This window comes from Cyprinus carpio, chromosome B13, assembly GCF_018340385.1.
Source record: "Cyprinus carpio isolate SPL01 chromosome B13, ASM1834038v1, whole genome shotgun sequence".
NCBI classification, from domain to species: domain Eukaryota; kingdom Metazoa; phylum Chordata; class Actinopteri; order Cypriniformes; family Cyprinidae; genus Cyprinus; species Cyprinus carpio.
The window spans coordinates 30534174-30550410 of record NC_056609.1 but is presented as its reverse complement, the minus strand read 5'-3'; the positions used below and the strand labels follow the sequence as shown (position 1 = coordinate 30550410).

Sequence of the window (16237 nt, the reverse complement as noted above, 5' to 3'; positions counted from 1 at the left end):
TGCGCTGATCGTGGTGGTGTTCCAGGTGCGGCGTGTCCGTGCGTGGGGTGCAGATCGGTCACAGGCTCTCTGTAGGGGAACACGAAGAACAGCGTTAGCATCCAGTCTTCTAGAGTGATTACTCACTTGTGTATCAGTGGCGGCGGCTTATGTAGCCGCCATTTGCCTGTCGGCAGCCGCTCGTGCGTTTCCAGGGCAACGCTGATCAGGTGTTCCTCGTGCGTTTCCAGGGCGACGCTGATGAGGCTTCGGGACACGCGTCACATCCCCTACAGCCACCTATGTAACAACTTGGTTAAAGCTCAAACAATAACCAGAGGTTATGGCTAGTACTATGAAATATGCCCAAACAATGCTAATACTCCAATAGTATTTTGTCTAGCCCCCCACAGTTAATGCAACTGCATAACAACTTAACTAAAATCATGCAGTTAGTCAGAAATCTAAAATCTCACCTGATGTGCCCCATGCTCCATCAATCCTGAGATTTAGTATGTACTAACCCTAGATGCAGATTTGCGGTAACAAACACCTTCAATTAATCTACTTGAGAAAATAATTTCAGAGTCAGTCAGAATAAATCAAATGTAACAATTTATTATCAGTCAGGTAAGTATCATGCCAATTACATCGTCAATTCAGAGATATCAAATCAATACAAGACATCACATTCTCAAAGATGAATCTAAGAGTAAAAGATGTATACCTGACTTCAGGGAAACACATAATATGTAGTGAAGAGACACTCACCATATTACAGGATTTTCTGGCTACAGAATCATGCTGATCCTCTTGCAACATTTCCTTAAGTACCTCAGACCAAGACAAACATCCCCTGACAGACAGATTAGATTTTAGATTCAACTTTATTGTCATTGCACATGTAAGGTACAAGGCAATGAAATGCAGTGAGCATCTAACCAAAAGTCCAATAAGCAGTAAGTACAGGATATACAGTGTCTACAATATGTTACAAATTCAATAAATATACAGATACCAGTATTATGGACATAATTTACCATATTTTAAAACTATCAGCATGATATATACAGTGATGTACTATGAACATACTATACAGATGGTTATGTAATAGTGATGTCACTATAATCAGAGCATGATCATATTAACTTATTTACACTAGTGCAATGATAGCTAGAAAGTGCATAGAAAAATATTGCCAGGGTGACAAATGTATCATTCAGTATTCTGGATGAACAGAACAGGAGTGCAAGTAATAAGTGAACTGTTTTTTTTGTTTGGTTTGTAAGCCAGATGTAGTGATGAGAGGGGTGAGGAGTGTGGTGGGTTTGGTTGTGTTCCTGAGTCTGCTGGTCCTTGTTCGGGAGGCTCCTGAAGCGCCTCCTGGAGGTTAAACAGTCTTATGGTCAGGGTGAGAGGATGTCCTAAGAATGCTGCGAAGCTCTACGTAGACAGCGTTTCTCTTGGATGTCCCCTCAATAGCAGTGAGTGGTTGTCCCTGTGATGCGTTGGGTTAGTTGCTCACCCACCCTCTCCAGTGCTGCAGAAATTTTGCTTACAGAGAACTAACAATTGGAATTTGCAATTAACCTCAGGGGCCCCAGACCCCCCGTTTTAAAAACTCAGTGGGAACAAAAGGTAATTTACATGGAAGACCCCTGAAAGAAAGGGCACTCCCATTACAGTAAGCAAAATATCTCTCAATCTTAAGGTCCTGTATTATCTTTTAGTCTACTTTTGTAAGATTGAGGACCATTGTACCAGTTGCACTGAGACATTTCAAATGATACCAGACATGACTGTTAGATCACTTGTATTGACATTTTCATGTAATCATTTTGAGCAGAACCGACAGGTGTGTGCCTTTCCAAATCATGTCCAATCAACCCAATCTTTGTACTGCACTCCGCACTAAAGCTCAAGGATGATCCAACGGGTGACAGATGCACCCTGAGCTCAGTTTTGAGTGTCATGGCAAAGCTGTGAATACTTATGTACACAGGTTTTTTTTTTTTTGTTTTTTTTATTTAAACAAACGTCTTGATCACGCTGTCATTGTAGTGTATTTTTTGTAGAATGTTTTTTGAAGAAAATAAATGAATTTCATTTTTGGAATAGGGCTTGTAACATAACAAAATATGGAAAAAGTGCCTAGCGCTGTGAATACTTTCCAGATGCATTGTATATGATTTAAACCATAAGTATTAATATTACCATTTTAAGGGATTATTTGAACTAAATATAATATATAGACCAGATTAACTACAAATAAAAAAGGTGCAAATCTGCATCTATGTTTAGTCTTTTTTTTTTGTTTTCAATTGTTCAACATTTTAAAAATGTTTTTTAAAAAGGAAAATAAATTAAAATGCTGCATAATGTGCTTTTTCGCAGTTCATCCTCATCTTCAGAAATTAAAATCTTAATCTCAATTTTCCTTGATGTTTATACTTATGATATATGATTTAAACATGTTATAATATCACAATTTTAAGGCATTATTTTAACTATGCAGTATACACACACACACACACACACACACACACAGATTAAAATTAACTACAAATATAAAAAGGTGCGCATCAGCATCTATTTTTGTTGAACATTTTAAAAAATGCTTTTAAATAATAATAATAATAATAATAAAACATACAGATACAATAGGGGCTTGGCCCCTAATTCTCAGTTAAAAAAAAAAAGTCAAACATTTTTAATCACAGTCTTAATCTCAAGTTTCCCTTGACGTTTGGTATCTTATTAACCAAAGCCTAATGAGATGCAAATATTATAGACAGGGTTTGTCTCATTAAATGTGCTTCAAAGACTTCGATTAACTGTGAGATTTACAGTAGTGCATCTGAGATGAAAGTATATGTGCTGAAAGATAAAATTAGCTCCGAACATCATTCTTGAACTATTATTAATTTAACAATACAATACATAACATAAAACCAATCTAAACAAATACAAACAAAGCGAGCTCTTTTGTTCCCAGCTGGTTGTACATTGGTTTGCAGTTGCACATCTAATGGCTCTTTGGGGATGAAGTCTCAGCGTGAAGCGTGTTTTGTTAATTCAGTAATTCAGTGTTTGACAGGCCTCTGTTCAGCAGCTGTGAAATCAGCATCACTCCTGGAGAAGAGACTCAGAAACACTCTCTCATGACAAACACTGAGTGAACAGAGATACAAGCAGTCAAACCACTTCTGTTTGTTACTGCATCAGGTTTAGAGAGTATTTCAGGGGTTCAGAGATCAAGACATAAAGAACAGAAGAGAACAGAACAGTTGTGATGTAAATCAATGAGATCTTTATAACAGCTCAGCAGATGCTGTCATAAATGATCTAAATATCAGCGGTCACTCTATATCTCCAGTAATATTAGTAAGATGAGACTGAAATGATCCAAAGATATAATGCAGTGATTAGAATTAGATTAGAGATGAAGAAATAAAGGCTCCTCAGAAGATGTGAGATGTTCTGGAGGCTTGTGAAGATCATTCCTCCGCTGAGGAACAGTGAAAGTAAAGCTTCTGGAAACAAACGCTCCTCAAAAGATCCTGATGATCAGATTTGAGATGCACTGATTTTTCTAAAAAAAAAAAAAACTGCATCAGTCCAGTGAGTGTTCACCTGAAAATATTACTAACAACATTTTTTTTTTTTTTTCTTTGCTTATGTGGACAGAAAAAAAAAAGCAATACAGGCAATTAATTGCATAAGGAGAAAATATGGGTTAAATGCATCTGGAATCAAATCTGTTTCTGACGTAGACAGTCACTGTTGGGAAATGAAATATTCTATAAACTGTCAGTGTTTGTGTGAGTTTTGTGGATAATGACTCTTTAAACTCTCTATAAAGTTTGGCAACCCTTTCGAATCAAGTTGGCGAACACAGATATTATATTATATCGCACATCTTCAGTCTGTCATCACTATATTACATCAGAGGAGTCTTTCTGTCAACCTAAACCTATTTTCTGCTATCTGTATAAAACAATAAATTTGTCTTTTATAAATGGGAGTACAGCAAATTCATGACAAATTCATGTTGCGAGAACAAAAATCATCAGCAAATCCTTTAAATTTTACGGTATTCAGAACAGAGTAAAATACAAAACAGAAAATATAAGCAGCTATAAAATTATTAGTTATAAACAACACATAAACAAAAAAAAAAAAAAGTAAATATAAATGTAAAAACATCAAAATCTCAACCAACACAAATACAACCCACTACAACCACAAACTACAACTTGAACACTTTTATCCTTACCACATTACAAATTAAAATGACTTAAAATACTCTGTCAGGTTTGGTCATACAGATAAGAATAAGATATTAATAGAAACTGTAAAGGGTTCACTTTCAGTGGGTCACATAAACATATTCATTCCAATTTAATTTAAAATCTAATGTAACGTTCTAATTTTGTCGGTTAACGGTCAATGATTGGTTAACGAGTGTTAGGAGTCGGTCAGGAAAATGAACTGAAATGAACATCCCTAAATTATTGTTGTCCCCTTCACACAGTCTGTGTTGATTGTGTGACTGTGACGTCTCTGCAGCGGCTCTTATTCACCATCAGCTGATCCTGACGAAACTGAACTGACGTCTAAATACTGAGAGTCCTACAATAAAACACACAGACAGTCACATATGAGTCTGAGACATTACTGCTGCCACATCACATCAGCAGATCCATTTCAGAAAACACACAGAATATTCATATTACAGCCAGAGATTAATAATAATAAAGAAAGATCAAAAACTACTATCACTTAGAGACACTGTAAGAGATTAAAATATTCATAGATTCAAAACCAGTCACATCACAAAATTAAAAACAGTTTAAAGTACAGAGATTAAAGTGGAGCTGAATTATTATCTTATATTCTCCAATCACACACAGGAGGTCTGTTACTCAATTTAGAAACTTTAAATAAACAAACACTCACAATAGTATAATGTCTCCAGTTTATAATGTGGATCGTCCTTCAGATCAGAGAGTAACTTCCTACTAGAATCTCTTAGATTATTCCCAGACAGATTCAGTTCTCTCAGGTGTGAGGGGTTTGATCTCAGAGCTGAAGCCAGAGCAGCACAATCTTCATCTGTGACGCCACAATCACTCAACCTGTAGAGAACAATGACACAATGTGAATTGTAGTTGAAGTGTGTGTAGTTTGTTATTGACTCTGGTCTCAGAGCAGGAAAGGAGATATAATGACAAGCATTGCCACATACCGCTGCTGACAGAATCAAATTTCTGCATGTTGATGCTCAATGCTGCTGTTTGAAACGGTCATGTGCTTCAGGACTGAACATACACACAGAGCTGAATGTCAGATATTGTTTCATAGTGATATAAGGACAGATCTGTCTGGAGAAACAGTCACTTGCTCCTCTAATAAACACCTACAGGAGGACATCTGCTTCACAGGAGCCACGTGTTCCCCATTACATCTCATTAATTAACTCTTGTGATCAAACACAGAATTGTGTCATGTTTGGTCTCATCTGGCAGATTAAAACTGAATAGAAATGTGTTGAACTCAATAGAGATTCTCAAGGTCTTAATGTAGAAAGTAAGAATTATTGCCTACACAAGCACTGAGATCATGTTAATGAAGTTTTCTTCTGGCTCATCACCTGTTTACCTCCAGCTTTATTGTCTTTGGTGTTTATTTTCCACTTTGATTAACTTTCTTTTCTTAAATAAAGCTTTTCTCAGGAAATAAGACAGAGATAGACAAGGGGTGTGATTGGTTCTGGAGGATCACAGAGTTTAGCTTCAACCCTGATTAAACTCACCTGTCTGTAACTTTCTAGTGATCCTGAAGACACTGATTACTGTGTTCAGAGAGACTGGATTAACACACAGGTGAACAGGACACTAGAGCAGAGGAAGACCCAGACGAAATACTGCTCTCCCCGGAACACAATTTCAACCTAGGAGAGCCTTTAAATCGGCCGCGTGATGATCCGGCCCTGTGTTCAGCTGTGTTTAATTGGAGTTGGAGCTAAACTCTGCAGGACTGTGGCCCTCCAGGACCGAGTTTACCTCTCCCTGATATAAGAGGAACATGGAACTTCTGATAGAGCAGCAAATAAATATATAAAATAAAAATACTGCTTGTGGTTTTATAGGTGCGGAGGGTCTTTCCTTTTATCAATGATAATTCTGAACGCTGAAGTGATTGTAACTTTCATTCACTCATTGATCACTGTAATACTGAGTTAAACTAAACACATTCAGACTCTTGTCTGTTCAACTCTAAACCTCTGAGATATTCATCCTGCAGTAAGTCACAGAGACTCTGGATTACTATTTTACATGTTATCTGAAAGTTCATTATTAAGCAAACTATCATAATCAAAGCATGTGATGTAATGGAAATGAATGAAATGAGTCAATTCTGCTGAAATATATATTCTGCTGCTGAAATATAGTGTGTATACTGAAGACTGTGGAATTCATTCTTAGAATTGACATTAAAGGAAGTTTTACTGAGGACAAAGCCATGTGTGACTATCAGAGAGATCTTACCACAGTGTCTCCAGTTTACAGCGAGGATCCTGAAGTACATCAGAAAGCAGCTTCACTGAATCTCTTAGTTTATTCACAGACAGATTCAGTTCTCTCAGGTGTGAGGGGTTTGATCTCAGAGCTGAAGTCAGAGCAGCACAACCTTCATCTGTGATGCCACAATCTCTCAACCTGTAGAGAACAATGACACACTCTTCACTCTCTCAGATCAGATCAGTTTAGCTGTGAATCTATTATTAATTGAGGTCAAACACAAAACATGATCATAAAACATATAAATTTAACATGCAGTATTTAAAGACCCCTGTGATAAAAATCTTTTACATTTTTTAACATTGTTTACAGTAGGGAAGCACCAATTTTGATACTCATACTGTCATTTTCTGCCGGATCAGGTATCGGTCAGACAGGGCCTGTCCAAATCTGATATTGTTCTTATACTATTCTGTGTTACTGTTAAGCTGCACAAAAACATTTTAAAGCACAATAAAGTTTTCATGCACTATATTCCAAGTGTTCTGAAGACATGCAATAGCTTAATGTGAGGTACAGTTGAATATAAGTCCTTAAATTTCACATAAACTCTATTCTCCGCTGCGGCTGTCAGTCATCATTCAGCATTCAAACCCTGGTCACATTCTTTACTACAGTCAGCTTGATAAAACTCTCTCAAAGATCATTCAGTGTTCCCATTATTAGACTTGATTTGTAGATAAATGTCAATGGTTTTGCATAAAATGACTTTATCCGGCTGGAGTTTATTGTTGTTTCTAAATGATGTTAATTGATACCAGATGTCTGTTAGAACAAAACATGGGAGTACAAAAGACTATAAATTGTTTTTAAGGTGCACAGTAACTGAAATTTAAATCTGTTAAAAGAAAGAAACTGTTGCACAGATATAATACACTACACATCAATATCTCTTATCTTTGTGCTTTGAACTTTTTAATGTGAAGTGCTGCATACATCGACTGCTTCAAGTGCATCATTCTGTGACCGGATGCTCCTTCTGTGAGTGCTTTGTGCTGCAATGTATTTTTTTGTTCTATCCATCATATGTTGTTGACTACACGTATAATGCGCTATAAATTTAAAAGAAATGTCTTTTCATTTTATAGTATGTGTTTATATATAAACATATTGTTTTTCATGAATGGATTTTATAACAATACAAAAAGCAACATGCAACATTTCACCAGATTTAGTGCTACACTTTTACTTGTTTCCCACTAAATAATGTTTTTTCACTATATATTTATATTTATAAAATTATTGTGAACTGATTTTTTTTTAATAACATTAGCTGCTGAAACATCCACTAACCTAGTTTATAATTTTTTATTTTTCATATTTATTTTTTATTTTTCTTTATAATTAATTAGTCTGTATTTAGTTGATTGTGAAAGAGTGATTATCAGTTCCACACACAGAGAAATACAAATTCTACATGGATTTAAAAGAAAAAAAACTGCACTGGTATCAGATCAGGATCTGTATCAGATAATACTGAACCCTGGGTGTCAGAATCAGTGTATTGGAGGCAAAAAAGACAGATTGGAGCATCTCTAGTTCATTGTGCAGTGAATGAAGTTGACAGAAATGCATACAGACAGTTTCTGTTTGTGAGAACTTGAAACCGTTCTGTGTTATTAAGATTGTATTGTGTTTATCTTCAGTTGGATTTTTTCACTTGATGGTATTCATGTAATTGCTTCTGTAAACAAATGCAGATATCCTCCACTGTACATATAAACTACAGTGAACATCAGAACCAATGACTTTTGCAATGCTGTTTATTTTAATACTCAAAAGATAAGGCTGAACCCTTCATATTTACTTTAAATGTGCTTCATGTGTGAGTCATATATGATCTTACCACAGTGTCTCCAGTTTACAGTGAGGATCCTGTAGTACTTCAGAAAGCAGCTTCACTGAATCTCTTAGTTTATTCCACGACAGACTCAGTTGTCTCAGGTGTGAGGGGTTTGATCTCAGAGCTGAAGTCAGAGAAGCACAACCTTCATCTGCTAACCCAAAACCACTCAACCTGTAGAGAACAATGACACAATGTGAATTGTAGTTGAAGTGTGTGTAGTTTGTTATTGACTCTGGTCTCAGAGCAGGAGAAGAGATATAATGACAAGCATTGCCACAAAACTGCTGCTGACAGAATCAGATTTCTGCATGTTGATGCTCAATGCTGCTGTTTAAAACTGTCATGTGCTTCAGGACTGAACATACACACAAAGCTGAATGTGAGATATTGTTTCATAGTGATATAAGGACAGATCTGTCTGGAGAAACAGTCACTTGCTCCTCTAATAAACACCTACAGGAGGACATCTTCTTCACAGGAGCCACGTGTTCTCATTACGTCTCATTTATTAACTCTTGTGATCAAACACAGAATTGTGTCATGTTTGGTCTCATCTGACAGATTAAAACTGAATAGAAATGTGTTGAACTCAATAGAGATTCTCAAGGTCTTAATGTACAAAGTAAGAACTACTGCCTACACAAGCATTGAGATCATGTTAATGAACTTTTCTTCTGGCTCATCACCTGTTTACCTCCAGCTTTATTGTCTTTGGTGTTTATTTTCCACTTTGATTAACTTTCTTTTCTTAAATAATGCTTTTCTCAGGAAATAAAACAGAGATGGACAAGGGATGTGATCGGTTCTGGAGGATCACAGAGTTTAGCTTCAACCCTGATTAAACTCACCCGCTGTAACTTTCTAGTGATCCTGAAGACACTGATTACTGTGTTCAGAGAGACTGGATTAACACACAGGTGAACAGGACACTAGAGCAGAGGAAGACCCAGACGAAATACTGCTCTCCCCGGAACACAATTTCAACCTAGGAGAGCCTTTAAATCGGCCACGTCATGATCCAGCCCTGTGTTCAGCTGTGTTTAATTGGGGTCTGAGCTAAACTCTGCAGGACTGTGGCCCTCCAGGACTGAGTTTACCTCTCCCAGATATAAGAGGAACATGAAACTGCTGATAGAGCAGCAAATAAATATATACAATAAAAAATACTGCTTGTGGTTTTACAGGTCTTGAGGGTCTTTTATCAATGATAATGCTGAACGCTGAAGTGATTATAACTTTCATTCACTCATTGATCACTGTAATACTGAGTTAAACTAAACACATTCAGACTCTTGTCTGTTCAACTCTAAACCTCTGAGATATTCATCCTGCAGTAAGTCACAGATACTCTGGATTAATATTTTACATGCTATCTGAAAGTTCATTATTAATCAAACTATCATAATCAAAGCATGTGATGTAATGGAAATGAATGAAATTAACTTAGTCAATTCTGCTGAAATTTGTTTAAACTGAACATTGCTGATTTTATTCTTAGAATTGACATTAAAGGATGTTTTACTGAGGACAAAGACGTGTGACTATCAGAGAGATCTAACCTCAGTGTCTCCAGTTTACAGCGAGGATCCTGAAGTACATCAGAAAGCAGCTTCACTGAATCTCTTAGTTTATTCACAGACAGATTCAGTTCTCTCAGGTGTGAGGGGTTTGATCTCAGAGCTGAAGTCAGAGCAGCACAACCTTCATCTGTGACGCCACACTTACTCAACCTGTAGAGAACAATGACACACTCTTCACTCTCTCAGATCAGATCAGTTTAGCTGTGAATCCATTATTAAAAATAAAGGACAAACTTAAAGCACAAATCAATATGTTTGATGGATCACTGATATCTAAAATGTCACAGAATACAAAACATGATCATAAAAACATGTCTCATTCAAGCAGGATACATAATATTTATCATATGCACTATTTCTCTATTTTATGCAAAATGTCTGTCTTATGTAAATCTGTCTTAATTGATGACACTATTCACTACATCAGTGTTTCCCAACCACACTAGGACAGGGGTTTTCAACCTTTTTGGACACGGCTTTGTTTGTGTGAACGGTGCACACAGAAACGATCTATAACATATAACCTGATAATAAATATATTGCCTGATTCATTGTGATGGCTGAGCCTGTTTTTGATAGCAACATGCCAATACGTGGTTGAATTCCCGACACGACTAACCGTAATTCATCTTACACTGTCAATAAACTTACTGATACTCAGCCAACTCTGCTCTAACTGTCGACTGATTAGCAGTGGGACTAATCAGATTGCCCCCTAGTGGATGGCTAAAGATTTGCTGGCTCGTATTTATAAATGGGCTACTCGAGGGTATGCCTCTGAATTAATAGATGCTGGCACCCCCCAGAAAACCCCTGCACTAGTGTGCTGTAACAGATTATCAGGTGTGCCGTGGAAAATTATCACAAACTTAATAGCCTACCTCCATTACATTTCGTTATTATTATTTTAAGTCAGTGCTATTGGTCATCGTTATGTCTGTTTGAGGGTTTTACAAATATGTAACCAGTGAAAAGCATTCGAAAGAGCTTGTGACTAAACCTCATAACGCCTCAAATTGTCAGTCAAACCTCATAACTCCATTTAGAATGAAGTGCTGTGACGCACAGTTTGAAGACAGACATCTACTTTTTCACAATGCAATGGTAATTAAGAACTGATGTTTGAATAAGTACAGTGTTTCCTTTACTCAAGAAACACTGTCTATAAAGACTAATGTTTTTGTGTGTTTAAAGAGCAAGAGTCTTGGCATTTGCTGTTTAGTTGTAGCCAATACACTTTTGTACGTTTTAAATATCCTGTGCATAGCGGTTCATCTTTTAAATCATTAGATTTTGGCCAAATGTAAACAAGAAGAAAACCTGAGTGCCCATATAGCTACAATAAACTTTATAACCTGCAAATATATGAAAATGTAATGTAATTAATTTACTACATTAGATTAACTGCCCGTTTGTCAGGAACATACAGTCACAGCCACCCCAATCATCACCAGCACCTGATCCTAATCACTCCCGATCCCGGTCTACCGTTCACTACTCCAAACTGGTGCCCGACCCATCTCCTCTAAACTTGCTCTATCTCTGCCCTCAGATCCCCATTGACGTTCTCCAGTGATTCTCCATTGTGGTCTCTTTCTTTCTCACTCTCCAGAGCTCTGGGCTTCATCCATTCAGTGACTTACCATATCATTGTCATACTGCATCCTGTAAATAAACTATCTGCTTAACTAACCCTCCGTCTGTATCTTGGTTTGTGACAGAAGACCCGCCCAAACAAGACAACCATATGGATCCCCAGTCACCCGCTCCTGCAGACCTTCTGCTGGAGCTGGGCAACCTTCTGCATGCAGCACTCACATCTACATCCACTCCCCAATCTGCCTCTGCCAGTCCCCAGGGGCGTGTCTAGAGCATTTTAAATGAGGTGGCCAGTCTGGGGCACTGGCTCAAAAGAGGGTGCCCGGGGGTGGGGGTTGGGTGGGGATTATGGTTTGCGGCACGATGTATGTTAAAATACATCATGTATACACTCACTAAACAAAGAGTCACAGCTTTTTTAGTGGTAATGAGCACTCTTTGCAAGCTTTCTAGTCTATGATCCATTTAAAATGTAGAACTTTGTTTTTCAGCCACACACACGTTGCAAAGTTTCGGGAATGACATCTGCATATTTATGTGGGATTCACTGTCGAAGTAGCAGTGATTGACACAATGATGACCAAAGCAATAGACGGGAGAAATTATGTGAAAATGGGCATTAAGACTAGAGCACCCTCACTAATTTTAGAAGCACCCTCAGTGATTATTTCTGGAACCTGGTTTCTTGCAAAACTATATACAAAAACAACAAAATACAAATGCACTTAATAAAACAATTGAATAAATGCATATTTATAAGTTAAGCACTTAACTAAAATAAGTAATTAATAAATATTAATAAAATAAATAACTAGAGAAGGCTCACTATAATCAGCTTGCTTCCATTTAATGAGATAAGCCTACTCCTCATCTGAATTAGAAAAAAAGCGCTTCTAGTCTTCAGTGATGCAAGAACGTTTGAGCATACATGTAATCTCTGAGCAAAAGCAGAGCCAATTCATAAAAGAACAATGTATATTTAAGAGCACACATCCAGTTTTGTGTGAGTGAAGGAAATCCACTTGCGAGTGGAGATTTGTGCTCGCGCATTACATGGATCACGTAACATTATGCGCTCTCGATATGTCTAATATCAAGCTATAGAAACCGCCTAAAATTAAGTATAAAGAGGAGAAGAAAGCGGCCCTAGGCAGCTACACATGCCAGGATCCGCCACTGCCAGATGCAGTTAGAAATTTACTAAAAACAAGTCTATCACAAGACATCTTGTGGGGGGGGGGGATGCACCTGGGGTGGCCAGCCAAATTTCAGGGGGGGCCGGTGCCACCCCTGGCCACCATGTAGATCCTGGGGGCTCAGTCTCATGGTGCTGCCTGCGTCATATGTGGGGGAACCAGCTGGATGTGGCGGCTTCCTATTTCAACTCTCATTATGCATCGAGGAGCAACCGAAGAAATTCTCCACCGACTGTACGAAGGTAGCCTTCTTAATTTCTCTACTGCAATGGGCAAAGGCCATATGGGATGCTAATAGTGTCATGAATAACTCTTATGAAGCTTTCACCACTCACTTCAAGGAAGTATTCGGCTCCTCTGCGGATGAGATCTCCATCGTCGATCAACTACTGTGGTTGCATCAGAGAGAGCCATCGACCAGTGAATATACCATCCAGTTTCGAATGTTGGCGGCGGCTAGTGGATGGAACGAAGCAGCTCTCTTGAGCACTTATCGCCAAGGTCTTAATCCCCGGATCCGAGCTCAAATGGTGATCTACGAGGATTCCATCGGATTGGAGAACTTCATGTTAAAAGCTAATCGCTTTTCTCAACACCTAGCCGCCTGCCCAACCGCCGAAGCCACCCACCAGTCTGGATTCCCCCTCTGTATTCCAAGGATTTATGAACAAGGTGTTCCGGGAATTCCTCCAAAAGTCAGTCATCATGTATATCGATGATATACTCATCTATTCCTGGAACCTGGTCGAACATCGCCACCATGTTAAGCAGGTCCTACAAAAACTATGACAACACCATCTATTCCTGAAGCTGGAGAAATGTGAATTCCACCGCTCCACGGTACAGTTCCTCGGCTATAACATCAGCCCAGAAAGTATCCAGATGGACCAGGGGAAGGTAACCACCATCACTGAGTGGCCTGTTCCTCAGTCAGTGAAGGAACTCCAGAGGTTCTTGGGATTTGCTAACTTCTATCTATGCTTTATTCAAGATTTCAGTTGACATACAGCACCATTGACCACCATCCTTCGAGGAAAGCCCAAGTCCCTGTCCTGGACTTCCTGTGCCCACGAAGCCTTCCAAGCACTCAAAAAGGCCTTCAGCACGGCTCCCATCCTTCGCCACCCGAATCCTGAGTCCCCATTTGTGATCGAAGTTGACGCCTCCACCACCGGCGTGGGAGCCGTGCTGTCCCATCAGTTTGGTGAGCCTCCACACCTCCAGCCTTGCGCATACTTCTCCAAGAAACTGACCCCAGCGGAGCAAAACTACGACATCGGGAACCGGGAGTTGTTGGCTATCAAGCTCACTCTTGATGAATGGAGGCATTGGCTGGAGGGAGCAAACCACCCATTTACAGTTATTAGCGATCATTAGAATCTCCAATACCTACTAGGGGTGTAATGATTCATCGATATGGATTGATACATCGATACAATGTCTGACGATACAATGCATCGATGTCACACGTAATATATCGATATCTGTAAAATAAATGGGCACCTTATTTGGCACTTTCCAAATTTTCACATAATGTCCGTCTATGCATTACCGCCAAGGGGTGCATTCTCGTTCAAACTCAGGGATCAAGACTCAGTATTAGGACTGCTCAAAGGCACAAGAGGCTCGGGATTTTTTGTGGAACAGTCGAGCGGTGTGTGAGAAGTTTCTATAGAGTACCACCGGCCTCACCCCCTTCCAGTGCATGCTCGGCTATCAACCTCCACTGTTCCCGTGGACAGGAGAACCATCGGACGTTCCAGCTGTGGACTACTGGTTCCGAGTGAGAGAGTGTGGGACTCAGCTCACATCCACCTCCAGCGCGCTATACGGAGACACAAGGCCTTCGCGGATGCTCGATGTGCCATCACTCCAGTTTACCATCCAGGAGATAAGGTATGGATTTCAACCCAGGATCTGCGTCTCCGTCAGCAATGCAGGAATCTGAGTCCCCGCTACATTGGTCCGTTCACGGTCGAGAGGCAGATCAACGAAATCAGCTACAGGCTACACCTACCCCCAGGTACCACATTCACCCCTCTTTCCATGTGTCCCTACTAAAACCCTTCTCTCCTGCCACTCCAGATGCGCCGGAACCACAGGAACCCCCTCCTCCGGAGATCCTCGATCAACCATCCATGTACCAAGTTAAGGACATCCTGGACTCACAGCGACGGGGTGCCCGGCTTGAGTACCTGGTGGACTGGGAGGGGTATGGACCAGAGGAACGATCCTGGGTGGCCCAGGACGATATCCTAGATCCCATGCTTCTGGAGGAATTCCGTCGACTACATCCTAATCGTCCTGCACCCAGAGGCCGAGGTCGCCCTCGTCGTCCCATCAGGGCATCAGGAGCCACCCCTGGAGGAGGGGATAATGTCAGGAACTTACAGGCACAGCCACCTCAATCATCACCAGCACCTGATCCTTATCACTCCCGATCCCAATCGCTGGAGTACTGATCACCTGCACCCAGCAATCACTCACCTGGATAAAGCCATCATCACGCCAGTACTCCGGCGTCCGGTCTACCGTTCACTACTCCGAACTGGTGCCCGACCCATCTCCTCTAAACTTGCTCTTTCTCAGCCCTCAGATTCCCATTGACATTCTCCAGTGATTCTCCATTGCTGTCTCCCCCTGTCTCACTCTCCAGAGCTCTGGGCTTCATCCATTCAGTGACTTACCATATCATTGTCATACTGCATCTTCTAAATAAACTATCTGCTTAACTAACCCTCCGTCTGTATCCTGGTTTGTGACACCGTTCTAATGACGGACAAAACACACGACTACCTCCGACATTCGCTCGTCAAAAACCCTGTTAACACCATTTGAGCATGATTTTTTTTTTTTTGAAAATGTTCAGTGCAAGTGTCTGATCATATATGAAGCCAAAATACCAACTCTGACGATGCACTGTTTAATTATTGGGGGGAAAACCTTTTTTTGTGTGTGTGTGTGTGTTTAGTGGTTTGCTTATCAAATCTGTGCCACTGCAGAAAAACGGTTGGGAAACACTGCACCACATAGCATGTGTGAGTCATATACAGTATCTTACCACAGTGTCTTCAGTTTACAGTGAGGATCCTCCAGTACAGCAGAGAGCAGCTTCATACTAGAATCTCTTAGTTTATTCTGAGACAGATTCAGTTCTCTCAGGTGTGAGGGGTTTGATCTCAGAGCTGAAGCCAGAGCAGCACAACCTTCATCTGTGACGCCACAATCATACAACCTGTAGAGAGATGAAAATCATGCATGTGGAACACTATCAAACAGCTATCAAAAAAAACAAAACAAAAAAAAACAATCAAACAACTTGCAATTTCAATACAATTAAATTAATTCAAACCATGAGAAAAAAAAATGCACATGCACGTTTCATGGGCAAATTGACACAAAATTTTTAAAGACAGGATTAAATCAACATTTATCTACTGAGTAAAATTGTAA

The 16237-nt window shown here is 39.6% G+C and overlaps 1 protein-coding gene across 3 annotated transcripts in view; it reads right to left on the bottom strand.

Moving 5' to 3' along the window:
- Positions 1-16237, bottom strand: part of LOC109069392 (NACHT, LRR and PYD domains-containing protein 12-like) — a 121517-nt gene that overhangs the window by 39095 nt on the left and 66185 nt on the right. The window contains exons 8-12 of one of the 3 annotated variants that reach the window (XM_042737614.1): positions 15846-16019; positions 9969-10139; positions 8410-8580; positions 6531-6701; positions 4939-5117 (exon numbers count right to left, since the gene is read on the bottom strand). In XM_042737614.1, coding sequence (XP_042593548.1) covers positions 4939-5117; positions 6531-6701; positions 8410-8580; positions 9969-10139; positions 15846-16019 — 866 coding nt within the window. Of the gene's footprint in view, positions 1-4277; positions 4612-4938; positions 5118-6530; positions 6702-8409; positions 8581-9968; positions 10140-15845; positions 16020-16237 lie in introns of those variants that run through there. The other 2 variants (XM_042737612.1, XM_042737613.1) reach the window with 2 other exon arrangements.